The sequence below is a fragment of the Monopterus albus genome, unplaced genomic scaffold, assembly GCF_001952655.1.
Source record: "Monopterus albus unplaced genomic scaffold, M_albus_1.0 scaffold117.1, whole genome shotgun sequence".
NCBI classification, from domain to species: domain Eukaryota; kingdom Metazoa; phylum Chordata; class Actinopteri; order Synbranchiformes; family Synbranchidae; genus Monopterus; species Monopterus albus.
The window spans coordinates 1,657,868-1,677,716 of NW_018127997.1; the positions used below are offsets into that span (position 1 = coordinate 1,657,868).

The 19,849-nt window shown below is 39.9% G+C and overlaps 2 protein-coding genes across 2 annotated transcripts in view; one reads left to right on the forward strand and one right to left on the reverse strand.

The window, feature by feature from the left end:
* Positions 1-801: 801 nt before the first annotated feature.
* lrrc45 (leucine rich repeat containing 45) lies at positions 802-18,455 on the reverse strand. Its single transcript, XM_020611737.1, has 18 exons — positions 18,315-18,455; positions 17,166-17,483; positions 16,561-16,622; positions 16,405-16,475; positions 14,933-15,111; positions 10,649-10,777; positions 10,028-10,140; positions 9,244-9,302; positions 8,580-8,657; positions 8,174-8,309; positions 6,615-6,692; positions 6,399-6,510; positions 6,246-6,316; positions 3,943-4,035; positions 3,031-3,123; positions 2,582-2,755; positions 2,136-2,283; positions 802-1,741 (listed from the first exon to the last, which is right to left on the reverse strand). Exons 2-18 carry the CDS (start codon positions 17,389-17,391, stop codon positions 1,542-1,544), a joined length of 2,022 nt encoding a protein of 673 aa, XP_020467393.1. The 5' UTR covers positions 17,392-17,483; positions 18,315-18,455; the 3' UTR covers positions 802-1,541.
* Positions 18,456-18,653: 198 nt separating this feature from the next.
* The window catches only part of trub1 (TruB pseudouridine (psi) synthase family member 1), a 7,027-nt gene continuing 5,831 nt past the window's right edge, over positions 18,654-19,849 (forward strand). The window contains exons 1-2 of the mRNA XM_020611738.1: positions 18,654-18,868; positions 18,962-19,060. Of these exons, the coding sequence (XP_020467394.1) occupies positions 18,721-18,868; positions 18,962-19,060 (247 nt within the window). The 5' untranslated portion in view covers positions 18,654-18,720. The remainder of the gene's footprint in view (positions 18,869-18,961; positions 19,061-19,849) is intronic.

Here is a 19,849-nt window from a genome sequence, read left to right on the forward strand (position 1 = left end):
GTTTGGTTGTTTTAGATGGTTTTATTGTTATCTTACTGTCTGATGTACAGCACTTTGATTAACTCCTGTTTTTGAATGTGCTTATAAATTGATTGATTTCACACTTCAAATTTTTTTAAACAGCACTTCTTTCATTTTTAGAAATGACCTTAACATAAGAACTTCACTACACTTACACCACTTTACTGACTGGTGACAGATGAAAGGTCTATTCACTGAAGCACTGAATTGCTACAGTTTTCTAAAGATTTGTTTCATTTAATATTTGTTCTGGAGACCGCGATTGTCCAGCGCCTGGACAGCTGGGACTCCTGTTCCCGGAGAGGCACAGATACTGTCACAGGTATTGTAATCAATTAAATTATTAACAGCAGTTAGCTGATAATCAATTAATCACAGGTACCATTTTGGGGACTTGAATAAGAACTTTGGGATGTCCTTCAAGATGGCAGATCAGAATGACTTACAGGTTGAGTGAGGATTGAGCAGTGAGGAACAATTAATTCCATTGGCATGACTGTAGACTCTACCCAAGCTAAGCTAAAGACCAAAATGTGGATGGACAGACCAACAGACCTGATAAAAAACTGCCTGTTTGAATAAATTTAACATAGTCTTTGAACTGGTCCATAAAGCTCTTGAGTTATCAACTGTCTGTTTGCAGTGGAAACAACCATCCGTGGACACAACACCAGACCTACTTGAATCAGTGAACAAATCTAAGATTGGGCTGGTGATGCTGAGGTCTGGAACCATATTAGCCAAACCTATTTTGAATAGAAAACTAAGATGAACAGTAAAATCAGTACCCACACTGTCTGTTGTAAACATGGTTTACAGAATCACATAGTGCTCGAACTTGAACAATGAGGGATTGTTACTGTAATTTTAGATTTGCTCAATTACACTTTAAAAAAAATCTTCAAGTAAAGTAGTTTAGCTAATCTGGATATGCTCTTATGATTGTCTGGCTGCTTCTGTTTCTTGACCTATCAGATCTCAGCTACTACTTTAGTGACTAGAGAGGTTATAACAGACAGACAGAAAGAAATGATGGATAAAACAAAGAAAATGAGACTCAAGCTTGTAATAAAACATACATTTCCTTTAGGTTTTCAATTTGGCTGCTGTCCTTACTGGGGCAAAATAATTTGAAATGAAGAAAAATGATTACTTGTTAATATCAGTGCTTCTTTGTAAACTAAGCATATGTGTTGGGACTAAACAAGTAAAACTAGCATGAAGGCAATGTAGCAACAGCAGTTCAAACTACAACTAAAGTACTGACTGAAGTGCAAGAACTGGGAGCAAATGGGATATTTGAATAATTTTAAAAAATCTGCAGTCGTAAACCTTCCATTTCTTGGCTGGATCCATCCATTTTGTAGCCCTTATAGTCATATTGCCCAGCACCAATTATTCAGTTATCCTACTATGTTTCCTGTTTTCATCATAGTTATTATTTTTTGCAGACTGTCCTGGCCTGTGCAGGATCCCAGTCAGAGCTCAGAGGTTACTGCTGAGGTGCTGTGGTCTCTAGGTCATTTTCTGGGGCTGCTGTATTGTCCCAGAGGGGAGCCCTGAACGTAGGTGAGAATGGCACTCTGCAGGTAGCTGGCTCTGTTGGCCTCGTCCTCCCTCATCCTCTGGATCTCAGCCTCCTTCAGCCGCAGCTTCTCCAGCATATGAGACATCTCACTCTCCTTGTCGAGGAGCGCCTCTCTGTGGTTACTGCTCACTACTGCAGGACATTAAGCCACAGAGGCAGAAAGGGTTTAAAAGACAACATGACAAGAAATAATTCCGACCTCAAACATGATGCATTTCGAAATCTACACTGTTCGACCCAGTTATGGGACAAGATATTTCAATCCAATCAAATTTGTTGAATGTTCAAATTCTTTATATTACTGGTTGACCTGGGTAATTCTACTTTATCGTTACACATGTAAAACGTGGTCGATATAATTCATTAGGGCAGCTCATGTTGCAAGTTAATTTGTCTAAAGAAATACATGACAAATTAAGATGCAATGGAACAAATGACTCAAATGTGTAATAGGAAATGATTTGATTTCTTGGGAAAGAAGAGGTAAACAAAGTAAAAATAAGAAAAAGAAACTGTAGGTGTGTACCTTTAATCTCTCTCTCCAGCGCACTGATCTTCTCTTTAAGGCCTCCCTGCGCTGTCCTTTCTGCCTGTAAATGTCCAATCTGCTCCTGCAGCTCCACTCTGACCCGGCTCACCTCAGCCAACTTCTCCTGGTCCTTACCCGACAGCTCCTGATACCCAAAACACAGTGATTCTAACAAACAAAAACCATTTATTTATCACTTCTGGAGGTAGTTCAGATGGAGAAGAGCAGAGCACAGCAGTCAGGAGTGTGAGTTGGGGTTTTCCCCTGCTGTATACGAGTGGTACACCATGGACAGTTACTTTACTCCTGTATATTTACAGATAATGTTGGGTGACATGAAACTCTACTGGTTGAATCATCTTTGCCAACACTTTATTTTAATTCATGCTAACACAGTGTGAGCCTGAAATATTCTTTGTGTAAAAGAGCTGCTGGGTCCTGACCTGCTGGAGCTCCTCTATCCTGCGCCGCAGCCCGTCCATCTCAATGCTCTGCTGGCTGTTCCTGGCCTGCAGGTCACAGATGGTCTGTTTCTGCTGGGAGCTGTGGAGCTGCACCTCCTGAAGGGAGGAACGCACCAAGTGAAGCTTCTCCTCCAAGGATGATACATGCTCCTGCTGCTCAAAGGAGACAAGAAGACAGAAGATGATGGAGAAACAGAAGCATAAAAGTGGTTTGTCTTAGCTTTATGCACTGCATCTGATGGTGACACTACAGAAAAGGTCAGGGGAATCAATTTTAATATTGGGGAACCATAAAAATCCAGAACTTATAGTTTAATGCCAGTTTGGGCATTGGTTTTTCAGGTATCTTGCTCTCCATTCACTGGGCAGTTGATGGAAAGTTAGTGTGATCTTAGTAACTGCTTAAAGATGCCAATCTCATAACCCACCTCCTCCAGGCGCACTTGAGCTCGTACTCTACCCAGTTCCACCTCTGCGTGGGCCCTCTCTGTTACACACGCTGCTTTAGCTTTGCTCAGCTCCTACAATAAACGAACATTATATTATCACATGACATGACATTACAGTACAAATGTACTGCAGATCAGAGCAGTTGTTCTCACTCTGGCCTCGAGGTGTCCCTATCAGAGGGAAGCTGGATTTTATTTCATTATTATTCCAATGTGTAGAAATGATCCAAGATTAGAAAGATCCAGGTTGGATCCAATGTGTAGATGCTGATTAACTGTGTCTACCAACTGTCTCTCTCCACCAGCAGTGTAGATAGTTTCATAACTCAACAGTCCAGCACTAAAAACAGTTAAGAAAGTCTGTAGTCCATAGTGGGTTTTTTCCATCTTCCTGAGTGTTTTCACTATCAGCAATGTCCAACACCATCAGAACGTAAACATACACACACACACACACACACACACACAAGTGGCCCAGGCTGACCAATCACACTTCTGGATGTGTTCATGTGGTGTACATGTTGTTGTAACATGTAGATAAAGTTTTAAGAATTTATACATAGCAGCACCAGTGGGTAATTTGTAAGATCCACTGCTACACTATTATCAATGCAGAAATTTCTGGCTGTAGGTTAATGTTGCGTGTTTTTCAGATGGGAAGGATAGTAGAGATGGAAACCAAATCCCATGGCTTGTGGGCTTGCATGACAATGGCTGTATAACTACTTAGTCAAGCATACAAAGGGATCCCTCTTCTGTTGCTCTTCCTGAGGTTTCTTCTAAGTCTAAGCTGCAAAATGATAGCAACCTATGTGGGGCTGAATACCAAGGCTGTCAGGATGCCCCACATTGTGTTTTCATCTTTTACACATGGATACTCTGAGCTCTGACCTCTTCCAATTGTATCCGCTGTCCCTCCAATTTGAAGATGCGTTCTTGCAGAGCTCTCTCACTCTCTTCTAGATGTCGATTCACCTGCTCCACCTGTACAGAAATTAGAATTTTTGGTCTTTTATCTTTTGAAAAAGTCCACATCTATTAGAATACTGAGTTTTAGTAAATAATACAGAAAAAAATGAAATATAAAATAAACTACTCTTTCATGAAAAACTTAACCCCCAATACTATTACCGGTAAGTTCACTAATTAACCTTTAACATCTTGTTTATGTAAAAATGACACATGGTTTTAAAGGAGGATCATGTGGTGGAATATTTCTTGGTCAGCTGCATTAATTTTCTAGATTACTATATCTACACTGGATTCTTTGACAACTTCACAGTGATGAAAAGACTTAAGACCTCTTCAGAATGGGAAATAATAAATAACATTAATAAATTCTTCTACAAATTTAAGAAATAAGAAAAATGTCATGGTATGTGTGAATGCTTTATTTCTTATTTAATCTCCTGTGGTTTAGATAATGGGTATTTTTTTCCATTAATGAGGTAGTATTATGGCCACTTTTGACTCACTTTTATAAATATTTAGAATATTTTAAACCTATCTGTGCTATTTTATCCACCCATAGTTGTTTGGGTTTCGTTAAATTCAGCCGTCCACAGTCCAGATTCCCCTCTGTTCCTGATGACTCATCTTCACCCCCAACCAATCAGAATAGCACATATGAATCTTATGATCACTGCCACTCTTTACCTTGTGTAAAGGATGTAGCTGGAAATGTAAGCCAGTATTTAGACATATATAAACAAGACACTGATCCTGAATGGCGAGGAGAGGGACTTGCAGTTTCAGGCTCGAGACTTGGATGTTTCAGAATGGCAGGAGTCTTTTTTTTCAACCACAGTTGGGGTCAGCTAGCTTAGCACAGATATTTTCACGTAGCTCCCTGCAGTCTCAGTGGAGCACTGTGCATGGGTGGGTTTACCCTTGCATATCCGATTGTTCGCCTGGGTGTGGCATAACATGTGGCACGGTTTCTAAGCCGCTCACACCTCAGGCTGAAGATTTAAAATTGTATACAAGGTAAGAACAATGCAGAGACACATTTCAGTAATTTGACATCGAAAAGGACCTCCGCCATTAGCCTAATCCAAACCTCAAACCTCTTTTTCATATAAAGTCTTTATAAGGGCCCTGTACAGTTTTCATGTAAACAAACAAAAGTTATGTTTAAATCAGTGTTAATCACTAAAATACATTGTGTATGTCCTTGAGGTCTAACACACATGATGAATGCATTTTCTTCTCCATAAAGCATTTGCAAAGCAAATTTTTCATAAAAGTTTGAAACCTGCATTGTTTCTATTCATTTCTTGCTGCATTACTGTCACATGTACATCAGTAGACCAACAGCAGAAGCATTGAGATTTGCAACTTCTTATCAGACATATCCTCAATTAGAAGCAGCTATAAACAGCAGCTGTTGTGAACAAAAGTGGATTTGTTTATAGTCTGTATATCCGCAGTCTACTTTCTTCCCCTTTCTGAATGACGAATACAGCTACCACCACCTGCAGGTAGGGAGAGTTATTTTTGTCACGCAGGTGCAGAATGTGCGTGCTAATTGGCTGCTGGCTGTAGTCTGTGTGGTGTGTTCAAATGTCACTTTTTCAACCCGACTGGCCCAGACAGGAGGTGACGTCGCTCTTTTCATCAGTACATACACTATTGTTTACCTATATATGAAGGAGAAATACAAATTAATTAATGCCATCATGGTTCATTGTGCTGTCCACTTTCTACACAACACCGGCAGCAGGAGTTGTGCACATTCACAAACTATCCTCTCAGTTTTAGGAGGAGGCTCTCTGGTTTTATCATTCTGAAATAATTACAAACTATTTGGAGTTATCATGGGTACAAAGCTAATACAGAGATACCCAAGATTAAACATTAAACAGCTGGAAATGAGCATGCAATGGGTTTTTAAAGATATTTAATACTTGGCGGCTTGTTGCAGTAGTGAGCGCTGTCGCCTCACAGCAAGATGTAACACAAAACTTGCCAAACATCAGTTTATGAGGTCCATCTCGATTTTAGTCCAATTTTTAAACTAATTTTTGTGGTTTTCAACCCGACGCAGCCGTAAATCTGACTCTTGTATCAGTTTATCTTTACATCCCTATAATCAATGCAGCGGTTGATGATTGTGTGCCCACATTAAGGAAATGGCCTGTCTCTTCAAAATGTTGTTGGATTATTTTGGAAGCTGCTTAGAATTTAGAGAGCACCTCTTTCTGTCGGAGACTGTCCATGTCCTCCAGGGCTTGCTTGGACCTTCGCTTCTCTATTTCCAGACGGTCTGTTAGAGAGCAACATACAAAATATTTCTGATAGTTTTCATGTAAAAAAAAAAAAGACTGTGTTCTGTTAGTGTGGTTTACCTTCTGCCTTCGCTAATCGCAGCTTGAACTCGGCTGTAGTGTTGGTCAGTTCCTGTTTCAGCTCAAAGATCTGCTGCTGCTGAGACTTACACCTGCGCTCCATCTCCTCCACCTAACACACACACACAAAGAACACATCTAACAGTGCTCATAATCCACTTTAGTGCACATATAAAGACAAATATGTATACTGTTCTGAACCGACATTACTCTTACTTTATTCCTGAGTTGGATGTTGGTTTCTGTCAGGTTATGGATCTCTCTGAGGAGTTTGTCCTCTCTGAGTACACTGTCCTACAATGGATGGAAATCAATGTTATACTGAGCACACATTTTTACCAGTGATATCTGATAGTTGTAAATGTGTGCAATTTTATGCAAGGGCCTGTCTCACAAAGCAATCTCTGTGAGATATCTGGCATTAGTAAACCTAGCATTGGTGATCCTGGATAAGAGGAACTGGTATAGCTATCCATGGGGTTGGTAATCCAACTATGAGCTCATGCACAAGAAAGAGGCAGAGTTTGCCAGGAATATATGCAACATCATCAAATCTAAAGCAACATGTTTAATGACTTAAGATGAAATCACTATTTCTCACTTCACTGCAACAGTTAACTGTTATGATTCAGTAGATAAAGGTTTGTTCAATAGTAAGAACAGCATTAGAATATAAAAAGCAGAAGCAGAAAATAATAGTGTACCCAATAATAAAAGCTACAATATATTGTATAGGCTTTAATGCTTCACTAGCCTGGAATGGGGAAACATTTACAACAAGGAAGACCTTCTTAAAGCTGATGGCAGTATGATGATGCATTCTTATTACAGGGCATCCAATATACCTTTTGGGGTCTCATACTGATGCTCCAGGGTACCTTTGGTGTCCATAAGAGACACACAGGCTTTTCAGTAAAAAACAATGTTAATCCACTCGCAGTAGTAGTGAGATGCCAAAAGTACTTGACAAAAAGTCAGTAAACTGTTTTGCTTTAGGCACAAAAACTACATGGATAGGTTTTGGAGAAGACTGTGGGTTGGACTAAAACACTCAATAAAAAGTACAATGTTGCACACCTATCAAACACCCCTCTCCTGTAGTATAGTCTGATAGTCTTGATTTTGAGAAATCAAAACTTTGATAATTAGCACTGCTGTGTCACTCTGTCCTGTGTGTGCAACAGCACTCCTTCTCAAAAAATAGTTCCGATGTCCCTGCAGGACAGGGGCTCCGGCTCTTCCTCACAGCTGAGTGTCAGGAGGTGATTCTTTCATTTGTTTTGTTCTGTAGTGCTAAACAATATCTACTCCTTGCAGGTATAGCCTGAAGTTACAGCAACTGAAAGCGATGGAACTCAAGCTGACACACGTCACCTAGTAGTATATCTTTATAGGGTTTTGCTAACATTTGTATGCAATGAGGAAAATATTATAGTATAATATGCCTGATAAGTGACAAACCTATGCTATACATATAATTTCCTTTTCGAATCAACAGACAACTGGAGATACTACCGATTACTGGATCATTAAGCTTGTTTAGCTCTATTTAAACTACTCTCCCACTTTGCGATCATATGACATTGTTTTACCTTGTAAAATAAAGTCAATAGCAAAAGATGTTAAATTTTATCAGCAACTATGAAACCTTTCATGACCTGGTTAAGGGTTGAATCACAGGCCGAGTCAAACTAACATCTGTCTTGTTTTCTGTGCGTATCACACTGAATTTAAGGTGAAATGATTTAGTTTTATCTGCTCCCATTTGTCCGTACCTCTTGTTCTTTCTTCCTCTCTCTGCCCAGTTGCTCCCTCTGCTCTTCTTTCTCCATTTTTACTCGTGTCAGCAGTTCTCCCATGTTGTGATTTTTCTGCTCAGAGAGGGCGAGGGCTGCCTCTGTCATCTGCAGTCTCCACATCAAACCACCATGTGATCAGAGTTATTATTAGAGCTGTCATGATTAGTCCATTGACAGAAAATTTATCAGCAACTATTCTGACAATCAAATAATCATTGTGGTTGAGTCAGTGGAGAACCCTCTCAGACATACTGTAATATACATTGTACACTGTAGTGCTTTATTCAATCTTGTGTTTGACTGAAAATCAAATAAAGTCACTTACAGTACACACATTACTTTCATGTTGTGACCAGAGAATAAAGGAGGATGAAATGCTTACTTGGCAGTGAGAGAATTGACCGCTGACTTCCTCTCATTCAGAGCTTCCTGGAGTTGGCCAATCTGAACGGAAGCGGATCTAATCAAACAGAAAGGAAGTAATGAGGTCAGTGCCACAAGGTGGTGGATACACAAATAGACTTTCTTGCAAATATGTTTGTTTTATAATCTCAATGTTGTTTTTGAGGAAGATGCAGAGAAACTTTTATATGTACTATTCCTTCATTCATTGTCTACCGCTTAGTCCCTGAACGGGGTCACAATCCATCGCAGGGCTAACACATAGACGAACATCCACACACACGCACACGCACTCCTATGGGCAATTTAGAGACACCAATCAACCTAAGCTGCATGTCTTTGGACTGTGGGAGGAAGCCGGAGTACCCGGAGAGAACCCACGCAAGCACAGGGAGAACATGCAAACTCCACACAGAAAGGTCCCAGGTGGGGCCCGAACCCGGAACCTTCTCGCTGTGAGGCAACGGCGCTAACCACTGTGCCACCGTGCTGCCCATTTTTATATGTACTACCACAATAAAAATGTGCTGCCCAATTAAGGATTTATTTTCTTTCCACTGCAAAAGTTTAAAGACTGATGCAGAGGTTGCACCTGTCAGCTATGGTTATGACAAATGACCAAACATATTACCATTTGCTCTCACCTGTTGGAGCGTCCCAGCTCTTCCCGCTGTCTGTCTATGGTTTCCATCAGGCTTAGGAACTGAAAGAGAGGAGGAACAGACCAGAGTTCTGGCCATAAACCTTATCCTGATACTTAATGAATAATTTAATAATAATAATTTAATTCCACCCAAAATCTTGTGTATAACAAAGAAGCCCAAAAGGTTTTCAGAGTAGTAACTAAATAACAATATGACAAATATTTTGTACAGCTATCACTGAGAAAAAAGCCAAAAATACTATTTTTAGTGATAGCTATAAAATTAATCAGCATCAGCCTTACTGAAACTAACTGCAATCTGAAAATGACCTGAGCAGGAGAAGATATGAAATGTTGATTGATGAATAATGCACTGAACGAAAAACACGAACATAGTGCCAAATATAACTTTGCTTCCATTAACTACTTAAAGAACACAAACCAAGGGGCATTGTCCATGGTGTTAGGTAAAAACAACATTCAAGATGTTCTATGTTTAAACAAAATAAAATAAAAATATGAGGATGTCCACATTGTCTGGGGAGAGGGAGGATGGTGATAAGTAATGATGTCATCAAAACTGTCCAATCAAGAACTTACTATACCTTTCAACCTATGTAACCTCATGTTTTTATTGTTCTTTTATGAAAAGGCAGCATGAACATGATCTGGATCAGAATTAAAAGGTATCAGTTTCTCTTTTTTCTCCTTGGACTAGGGCAAATGAACCAAACTACAGGTATTAAGAATATAAAAATGATTTCATTCTTTAATTTGCAGGTTACCTGGCGGCTCTTCCCCTCCTTCAGTGTCTGAATCTCCTTGCTCAGAACCTGTGTCCTGCTGCGGCTGTCTCTTAGGGTGGACTGTCTGTCGGAATTGTGCCCTGTGGTCTGCTCTGAAAGGGTTAAATAAAAAGAGTCACACAGTAATGAATGAAAACTGTTAAATAAGGGTTCAGAAGGATAATCACCTTTATTTGGCCAAGTATGTTACACACACAAAGAATTTGTTTCTTGTACAGAACCGTGGCAGCTATCTGCGGTGCCAACTCATGCCAGTGGCTCTAACCATCGGGGACAACTTGGGGGTTCAGTGTCTTGACCAAGGACACTTTGACATGTGGACTGCAGGCACCGAGATTCAAACCTCCAACCCTCCGGTTGGCAGACAACAGTTGCCCCTGCTTTTTTCCGTTAGGGGTTGCCACAGCGAATCATCACACTGACGATTTGCATGTTGACATTTTGCACGTTTTATGCCAGATGCCCTTCCTGACGCAACCCCGACTTGAACTCGCCACTGCGGCCCGGGTTCAAATTGTGGATTCAAATTGAATCCACACAGTTTCAACTACAATCACAGATAGAACTTGAATTATTACTCCCTCTGAATAGAAGACTTACCAAGTGCTTTAAGTGTGTCACTGGGTATGTTGTTCCCTGCCAACTCCAACTGCACTATGCTCTTGTTTTTCTGCAAAGCTTTTAGCAGCGACCTGCCACCCAGAAGACCAATGATGTTCCACCTCAGATCTGTGAACACAATCAGAGAAGAAAGCAGACCATCAGTCATATACATCAGAACAATAACAATGTCACACTAACTGCAACAGAGAAAAGAATTTCATTCTGCACTAGTAAAAACTATAATCCACCACTAGAAGAAAAAGATGAGGACCTGCAAAACATCCCCATCTTAACATAAGTATTGTGTGAGCATGATGAAAAAAAAGAAGCCAAGTCAGGCATAAGTCAGCTTGAGTGAATAAACAAGCAAAGCAAAGACTATTTCTTGCTTTCTGCAGTAACCTGATAGAATTGTCCATGTAAATAGAAAACCTGGTTGCTTTTAACAAACTTTGGAATTGAGGAATATCAGGATAGCAAAGCTAGATTTTAACCAAGGGACCTTATAACTGGGCTTCATATAGGTGTTTTGAACTTGTGTATTTGTTTGACAATAGGTGTGGCATCAGTGTTTACAGGAAGAAAGCTCAGCCTAACAGTATAATGTGCAAAGTAAGTTCTATGTCACTACAAAGCCTGTCAAACCATCGAGTCATCAGTCCAGAAACAGTTGTGACAAATAACTAGAATTACAGCTTCATATATGACTCCACCAACCAGTCAGATTCACAGGAATGGGATGGATGTGAGGTCACTGTGAACTTGACCTTTGACCACCAAAATGTAATCACTTCAATCTTGAGTGAAGTAGTAGAGGTGCCAAATTTGAAGAAATTCTCTCAGGGTGTTTCTGAGATATTACACTATAAATTCTAATAGCTGTTACATAAATTTGTTAAATTTACTACCCCACCCTGAATGCCAACAGCACAAGTGAAATATCAAGTGGATAAGCCGGCATTCGAGAGTGGGATCAGCAAACAGGTCACCGCACTGTATTTACTGTATATTTGACCACACAGTTTCCTATTAAAAACTGTTCCTAAAGCCAAAAGCAGTTTCCCCTGAGAACTGAGTTGAAGGTTGGCAAGAGGCTGCAGTAACAGTAGGTTAGCTAACTTGTCTACAAGGCTAGTGATGAAGTTACGTTCTTTACGTGATGGGCATAACTAACATTAACATCAAATATTTATCTTTCTTTTTATCACGTTGAAGGGAAAAATAACGAAAGTAACCCGAGTTAAAGCAACAGTTAAAGTGTTTATACAGTATTTGGGTGGGTTTTTGCTGTGATTAAGTAATTAATGACCCTAGAGCTGCTATAATTGAGTTTTACCAATACATTGTGACAGTGAAATTTACATGGACCCGTGTGGCTAATGGCTTCATGCAGCATAAATTAGATTCCAGCGGTGGAGTTCTGCAGATAAGCTGCACTTGCAAAAATGTAGCTTCACAGAATTTGCCAAAAAAATGGTTCTTTTCTTGCACTATGATGAGCTGAATGTGAAGTGGCCTGTGACCAGTAATCAACAAGAAACTGGCTCAAGTCTGTCTGTATAACATGCACATAAAAACCACAACAATATATGTGGAACCTTCTTAACTTATTTGTCCTTTCCAGGGGGCTCCATGCTGAACAGCTGCTTTGCCAACGTGGGCCCTAGTACACTGGAAGTCAGACACCAGTAGCCTATATTTTAAAGGATATTTCAGTTTAAGGAGTTATAATCAGCACTGTCAGTGTTTGACAAAGGGTTAATTCATTGCATTCAGCTTTTTATTTATTTTTTTTATTGGAAGAACTGAAATGTTGTGATAACATACATGTACAATGTACAGCTCCTATAGGACCTACTGTATATGTTGCTACCTAAATTGTTTCAATATTTTAAAGGTGTTGGGAATACAAAACTCTGTCAAAAGAGTTGGGGTCCATTGCTATTGATAACAGTAATGCTGTGGATTGTTCCTTAAAAATCACTTCTCAAATCAGTAATTCTGAGAAGTACTGTCAAACAGCATGGTGGCATTTTTAACATAGACTTTGACAAATGTGTTTGTACTACAACTTTTAAATGTTGCATAATAATGAACCTTATTTGATCATTATGGAGTTCTAGGAGCCAGATGGGACAGCACTGTGCACCCTTGGACACTGAGGCCTCCCTGTTCTACTGGGTGATAATCCCAGTGACTTCTATAACTACTGCTTCATAAGTTCTCATAGTTGCATCTTAAAGGAGCACACAGAGTTGTGTGAAAATTTGCTGGTATCTTACAGAGAGTCAGATAAATTGATTAATACTGATTATAACCCTCTGAGTTCAGTACAGAAATGGGCATGTCTGCGTTCTAACTGTGACAGTTCAGTGTATGCCAGCAGGGGGACACATCAGGCAAAGTCCTAAACACAGTGACTGGGATTTGATTTGGAGGGAGCCCTTGGCTGTATGTCTTGGCCTCTTTCTCCCCTACCTTTCCTGTCTATTGTCACTATCAAATAATGCAGAAATGCCCCTAAAAATGTGTAAGAAGTTTTAGATTCGTATGAAGTTGCTGAAAAGTGTACTTTCCTCATTTCACACGAGCTGAGCTCAGCAGTGATAAGCCTGCTTATCACTGCTGAGCTCAAGAGGTAGAACATCATCTCTGGACAAAAACTTAATTCAGAGTGGTTCTTACCTTGTGGGAGCCCAAACTCCCACCAAAACTGTCAGCTAAAAGTCATTAGATCACACTTGTTTATGACATGGATTCAGGTCATTGCTTTTTACTGTTATGTTTACTCATTTCAAATAATCAGCCCATGGGTTTGTCAGCAAATTGCATCTAAAGGATTCTGGTGTATGGGGTGTATTGGTGGAGAGTTCCTGCCTCAAGTGAAGGAGTTCAAGTATCTTGGGGTCTTGTTCACGAGTGAGGGAAGGATGGAACGGGAGATTGACAGGCGGAACGGTGCAGCTTCAGCAGTAATGCGGTTGATGTACTGCTCTGTCGTGGTTCCTGGGCGCCTTCCTAGGGAGGTGTTCCGGGCATGTCCCACCGGGAGAAGGCCCCGGGGAAGACCCAGGACACGCTGGAGGGACTATGTCTCTCGGCTGGCCTGGGAACGCCTCGACATTCCGCCGGAGGAGCTGGAGGAAGTGTCTGGAGAGAGGGAAGTCTGGGCATCTTTGCTTAGACTGCTGCCCCCGTGACCCGGTCCCGGATAAGCAGAAGAAAATGGATGGATGGATTCCGGTGTATGTTCATTTATACATGTGTGAAACCTGTTACCAGAGTCATTACTCTTTTCTATTATAATGCTTACTGAGTGAAGCCATTTTGCACTTAGCATGTTGGTTCTGTAACAAGTTTGGTCTATGTTCTGCTTGTTATTGCTTATTACAGAATTAAAGCTATGGTTTCATGATTATATGTTAAATGTCAAGGACTTTTTTTTTCAAAACTTTTTTTATAAAACCCAATTGGTAAAACTGCACCATATTGCTACCTGTTTAAAATAAACACCCTCAAAATCTGACAGTTTTAATGGCATAACGTCAGTTAATATAAACAGAAGAAAAACAATAACCATAGAAAATGCATATAACTTAACTTTGAACTGTGTCACTACCTTGATTTATTATGTGTTACTGTAAATGTGATTATTTTAGGAGATTTGAACCTGTTTTTCAGTAATGTATAATGGATGTTTGAAGCACTTAAGTTACAGGAGTAACAGTTACTTGGTCTTTTGCATGCTTTTGGCAAGTAGGTCAGATTGCTGCTTATTTAAATACAACTGAGAGATTCTAAGTTGCATGAAATGTCACATTAGTTAGTCCAGCTCAATGCATTTTTGGGACTTAACATGCAGTATATGTCACTTGAAATGATTTAGTTGCTTGAAATAATTTTGAGTAGTTTATACTCAAGAGAATAGTAAATTATCAAGTACGCAGTTTTTTTTTTGTTAGTCATTTAAACAAGTGTGAGTTCACTACATTAGTACAATATACAATTCCTGTTCCACTTGTGTTTTTTTTAAGTCAATCGGTTTACATGCTTTTTTCTAAGTAAGGTTATCTAATTAGAATTTACAGTGTTTGTTCACGAGGATAGACCCGATGTACGGACACCTTGAAAATATAATGCCTCCGGCCATGGTTGTCACGGACACAGAGGCATAAAAAAAGATTTAAAGCAAGAACATCATGCCACTTAATGTTGAACAGTTTCTCATTCATCAAGACAAAGTGAAATGGTCATATACTGTATCATTTCACCGTGAATCACCTAGCATTTCCAGGGTGTTGTTGTGTTTGAGTGCCAGACCAAGTTCCGATGCTCCGTGGTGGTTGATCTGATTGTTGCGTAGGTCAAGCTGTGTCAGCACGGTGTTGCAAGCCAAACCATCACAAAATAGTGAGAAGGCTTCACCCCACACCCCCAATGCATTCCACTCCAACACCAACCTGCAAACACCATTTAGACAATTTCAGGATCATATTGCGCATGAATTAACATTAGGTATTTTAGTTTCAAAAATGAAGTTTATGTTAAAAATCCTTTCTAAGACCACAGGTTCATGATTTATTAGATGACTGCTAGGATATGTAGGAGCAGTAAGCTTTAATTAATAAATACGGATGGGTGAAAAATTCAAGTACATCCTGAATATTTGCAGGTAGCCCTGGCTCTGGAGCTCTACATTTCTGATGAGCAGTCACTGGCAACATCAAGCTGCCTAGTGCTTGATTGTTGTGTCTTGTTGCTTTTCTTCTTTTGTCTCTCCTCTATCCACTCACCCCAACCGGTCGAGGCAGAAGGCCGCCCACCAAGAGCCGGGGTCTCTCAGAGGTTTCTTCCATTAAAGGGAGTTTTTCCTCCCCACTGTCGCCAAGTGCTTGTTCAAAGCATGTTTTGTTGGGTTTTCCTCTATAATAATAATAGTAAGGTCTAGACCTTACTTTGTAAAGTGTCCTGAGATGACTTCTGTTGTGATGTGGCACTATATAAATTGGAATTTGAATAAATGAGCAGAAATAAAAAAAAAAAACATGCAGGAGTCACTGATTAATCTGATCATTTTCTTGCTTATTTGATTTATATTTTTATTCACAGAATGTCAAACACTAGAAAAATGCCCATTTTGTTTTTCCAGACACAAAGATGGTTCTTCAAATGTCTTCTTCAAACAAATCAAAGAATAAAATACCATATATGTCACACTTTTAATATAACAAACTTTGCAACCGTGACAAAAAATTCAGTATATTATTTAATTGTTGTGTTATGATTTTTGCTCATTTTCTGTCACTAAACTGACTAATGGCTGCAGCTCTAGGAAAGAATGTTTCCTCCCTTCAGTAGAGGACCAGTGAAGCTGTTCTGGAGACACTTCACTAATTTGTTGGTCAATTGATGTTGCTTGTTCCTTTAATTTGTCAGTCAGCTGTATATCTCTGACTAGTCCTAGATGTGAGTAGATCTGTTAGTGGAGGATCCATTTGTGCTTCAAGACTAACGAAGACTGATAAAGACCATAAGATGTGCATGAAAGCTGCAGAAACAGTAAATAGCTTGGCCAGGAGTTTAAAAAACTTTTTTAAAGAGTTTAGTATTTTATGAAACAAGAATTATGTTGCACACTAATGTGAAAGCATGCCGAACCCTCCAGCTAATAAAACATCTGGATTTTTAGATTAAAAAATACATGTATGTTGCATCACCAGAAAATACTCTCACATGAAGATTATCATTCTTACCTACGCAGGGTCTTATTGTGCACCAGCAACTTTCCCAGGACCTCTGCCCCCGTTGATCTCAGGTTATTCCCCTGTGAAAATTATTGTGCATCAACTGTCTATCAATACACGTGAAATAATTAGTGTTAGACAGTGCTGACACTTGGCAGGTGGTACCTTCAGATCCAGGACTTTCACGGTTGTGTTGCCAAACAGTCCGGTGAGGAGTACTTTGGCACCTGAGAAGTACGCATGGAAGCAGACACTTGTTAGACATAATGTTATACTGCCATCACATTTCATGAGTCAAAACAACAATGAATATCTCCTGCTAAGTATTGTGTATGTATCCAAAGCCTGATATATAAAAAGGTGACACTGTTGTAGTGGCAGCTTGCTGATCTATCTTTCTTCCTTCCTCCGTGCCATAGAGTATTGTTGTTTATCTGACTCATCCCACAAACTTCATCTTGCTGCCCCACATACTCACTAAAGCACCAAATGTGAAATGATCAGCCACTGACAATAGTCCCCAACAAATTACAGGCTAAACTGAAGGGTCATAAGGAGTATAAGCTGCACACTGGAATGACATCTCTTTCAACCCCAATCATTTCTTTTTCAAAGAGCAGAGTAAAGCACTGTACCAGTCAGTATCCGTATGAAAAAAAGTTGTTTCAAGAATATAAATGTATGCTAGTTGACAACTGCTTTTATACTAAGCAACTAACAATACCTATGTCAGGGTACATATAGACTGCCAGTCTTAAAATCTCACACACCTTCTTCGCTGAGCATGCAATCACTGAGCGACACCTCTGTGAAGATGAGATCTTTCTGGAAGGCCCTGGCCAGCACAGAGCAGGTATCTGCAGACAGACTCTGCCCACTCAAGTCCAGTCTGGAACCCTGAGCAGTGCTCTCTCTCAGCTTAGACACAAGACCCTCCTGAGGCTCCACACCTCCCTCCTTACATAGACGCAGGTACATCTGCCTGAAGTCCTCCATTTGGGTCACCAGTCTTTCATTTTCATCTGAGTTGCACTTATGCCTTCTTCACGGTTTCCTTCTTTCCCGTGGAATGTGACCCATTGATCAAGCTGAATGATCAACAAAAATGGCCATGATTGGTATTTCAATTTATGATATTTATTTACCAAAGGTTTAATATAACACAACAGAACATTCAGTAATAAAAATAATTGTTAGTAACAGCTCTATTGTGCACCAGATGCTTTCAAACTACACCTCAAAGAGGATTATCTCTGATAGATGTGTTAAGCAGGTCAGTACCATCAGTGGAAGCTGATACAGGAGTACTGCAGTATGACCAGAGTCAAGCAGCAGTAATTAGCTGCCTTTGTGTTGTCAAAGTCTGTTTCCTCATCAATGTCCATTCCTCTTCCCTTCATTCTTGTGCCAACCCCAACCAGTTATATCTGCTACGCTACGTTAACTGTAACATAACGTTAAGCCCTAACCCAACGGGACGTTAGGTAGGGGGAAGCTATTTGAAGGAGGAACAGGCTTTGACAGACGACCTGGAAAATCTGTCCGATACCACAAGAATCAGCTATTAAATTCGAAAGCATCCGACGCAAGAAGCAGTCTGCACAAACTCAAAAACATACAATTAAATGAAATAAATACTGCTTGGCGGGTCGTATGTTTGCCGAATTAGAATATGGCTTGCATAGATATAAAAAGTGCGTTGCCTTATATTTTACAATACGTGTAATTTGCTGACAAGTAGGCTAAAATTTTGTTGCCGAATTGTGAATGGGAGTGTGGCGTATTGTAACGTTATTCCAATACGAGTAAAACGCTCGTGCGATGCTATCGAATGGTTAACCGACATGCAAATTTAATAAGCTTATGAAGGTTTTCCTGAACACCAACAGTGATACTTTCAGACACAAAAACACACAAACCTCAGCAGCTAACATTACAGCACAAACATCGTCCAAGCAGCTTTGTTGTACATATCACAACTGACAAGCATAGCAAGCCAAGCGGCAAAGTAACTAGGAAGTTAAAAATAACAAGGAAGTGTATTTCGGCGCAAAGAATCTTGGTCGTCGTAGTTTTGGAAACGTAAGCTTTTTTTCAGGCATTTACCCCGAAGACATTAGTAAAACTACAGACAAACTAAAAATGCACAACATTAGGCTGTTTAATATCATACTGCATAATAAAATTTTATTTTGCGAGTCCGTGACATAGTTATTAAGTTATTTAATCAGCAGGTGGCGATAATACAACAAGGGTTTTGCTAAGACACAGTTGGCAACTAAACTAGACGAAGAAGAGTTTCATCCGAAGAAGAATAAAACAAGCATGGCTGGGACTACAAGTAACACTGCTCTTCAGATAACGAGTTCTTTATCTAAATTGCAGTCTTTAAATGGGCTTTTTGCGATATATAAAAAACGAGGGCCTACATCTGCAGACGTGTTAAATGCACTAAAAGAAGCTTTACTCAAGGGTAGTACAACTGGACAATCAAAAAAAAAATAACATTAAGTTTATTGTCCTTTGTTGAAGCTGACAGAAATGTTTTGCGTTGCATATTTTTCAGAAGCTGGTGAACAAAACCCAAACCCGCGGAAGAGAAAGAAACAGAGTCTGAAGATCGGTCACGGAGGGACGTTGGACAGTGCTGCCAGTGGGGTGTTAGGTAAGTCGGTTGTAGCACGTCTGCTCTCTGCACCCAGGTGGTGGTGGTCCACGTGCGACTGTTGTCATGCTGCCGCCGGAGTGGTGATGGGGTTTCACCCAGACACTTAACTTGTTGCAAACAGTAACGGTTGGTAGTGTGTGGCGATTATATGCACAGACAATTGGAACTCTTCATACAGTAGCAGCAAACCTCTTTACACAAAGAGAGGATATCACCATTTCCAAATAATCAAGGGGTGAAAATGGCAATGGCTATGTATCTCCAAAATTATTGCACTGTTCTGCCTTAGTGAAGTGCACCTCAGCTAGGTTTTATCCCTCATCTAGACAGTATGTGTTAACTGATGTATGTGGAGACAGAATGGCTGGGCCACACAGGCAGCTGATGAGGTTTGCTACAAATAATCAAACCTCTGCTTTCAATGTCATGACCATCAGCGTGCAGACAATTAAATGATGGGTATAAATACCAGTAAAAAGTAGGTAATACGATATGTCAATTCAGCATCATTATTTCCATATGTACAATAGTCACATTGCATCACATGCAGCGTAAGGCAAATTAACTCAGATATTCTTGACCCTGTCAGAGAGATGTTAAATTAATTATGTTTATTACAGAGGTGGAAGTCAGTGGTGGTGTTGTAGTGGACTGCATTCTATAGAAATGTAGCTCTAGATCAGGGGTGGGCAATTTAATTTTTATAAGGGGCCACATGAGAAACCTGAACTGTGTTGGAGGGCCGAACCAACGATAACTTGAACTTAATTCTGCTCAATATTCATT

Bases quoted from the DNA above. Each gene is read 5' to 3' on its own strand.
- lrrc45 (XM_020611737.1), bottom strand. From the start codon at position 17,391: ATGGAGGACTTCAGGCAGATGTACCTGCGTCTATGTAAGGAGGGAGGT. The intron at 16,623-17,165 runs GTGTGTGAGATT...CGTACTTCTCAG, and splicing joins TTGCATGCTCAGCGAAGAAG to GTGCCAAAGTACTCCTCACC. The intron at 9,303-10,027 runs GTAACCTGCAAA...CCTCTCTTTCAG, and splicing joins AGGAGGGGAAGAGCCGCCAG to TTCCTAAGCCTGATGGAAAC.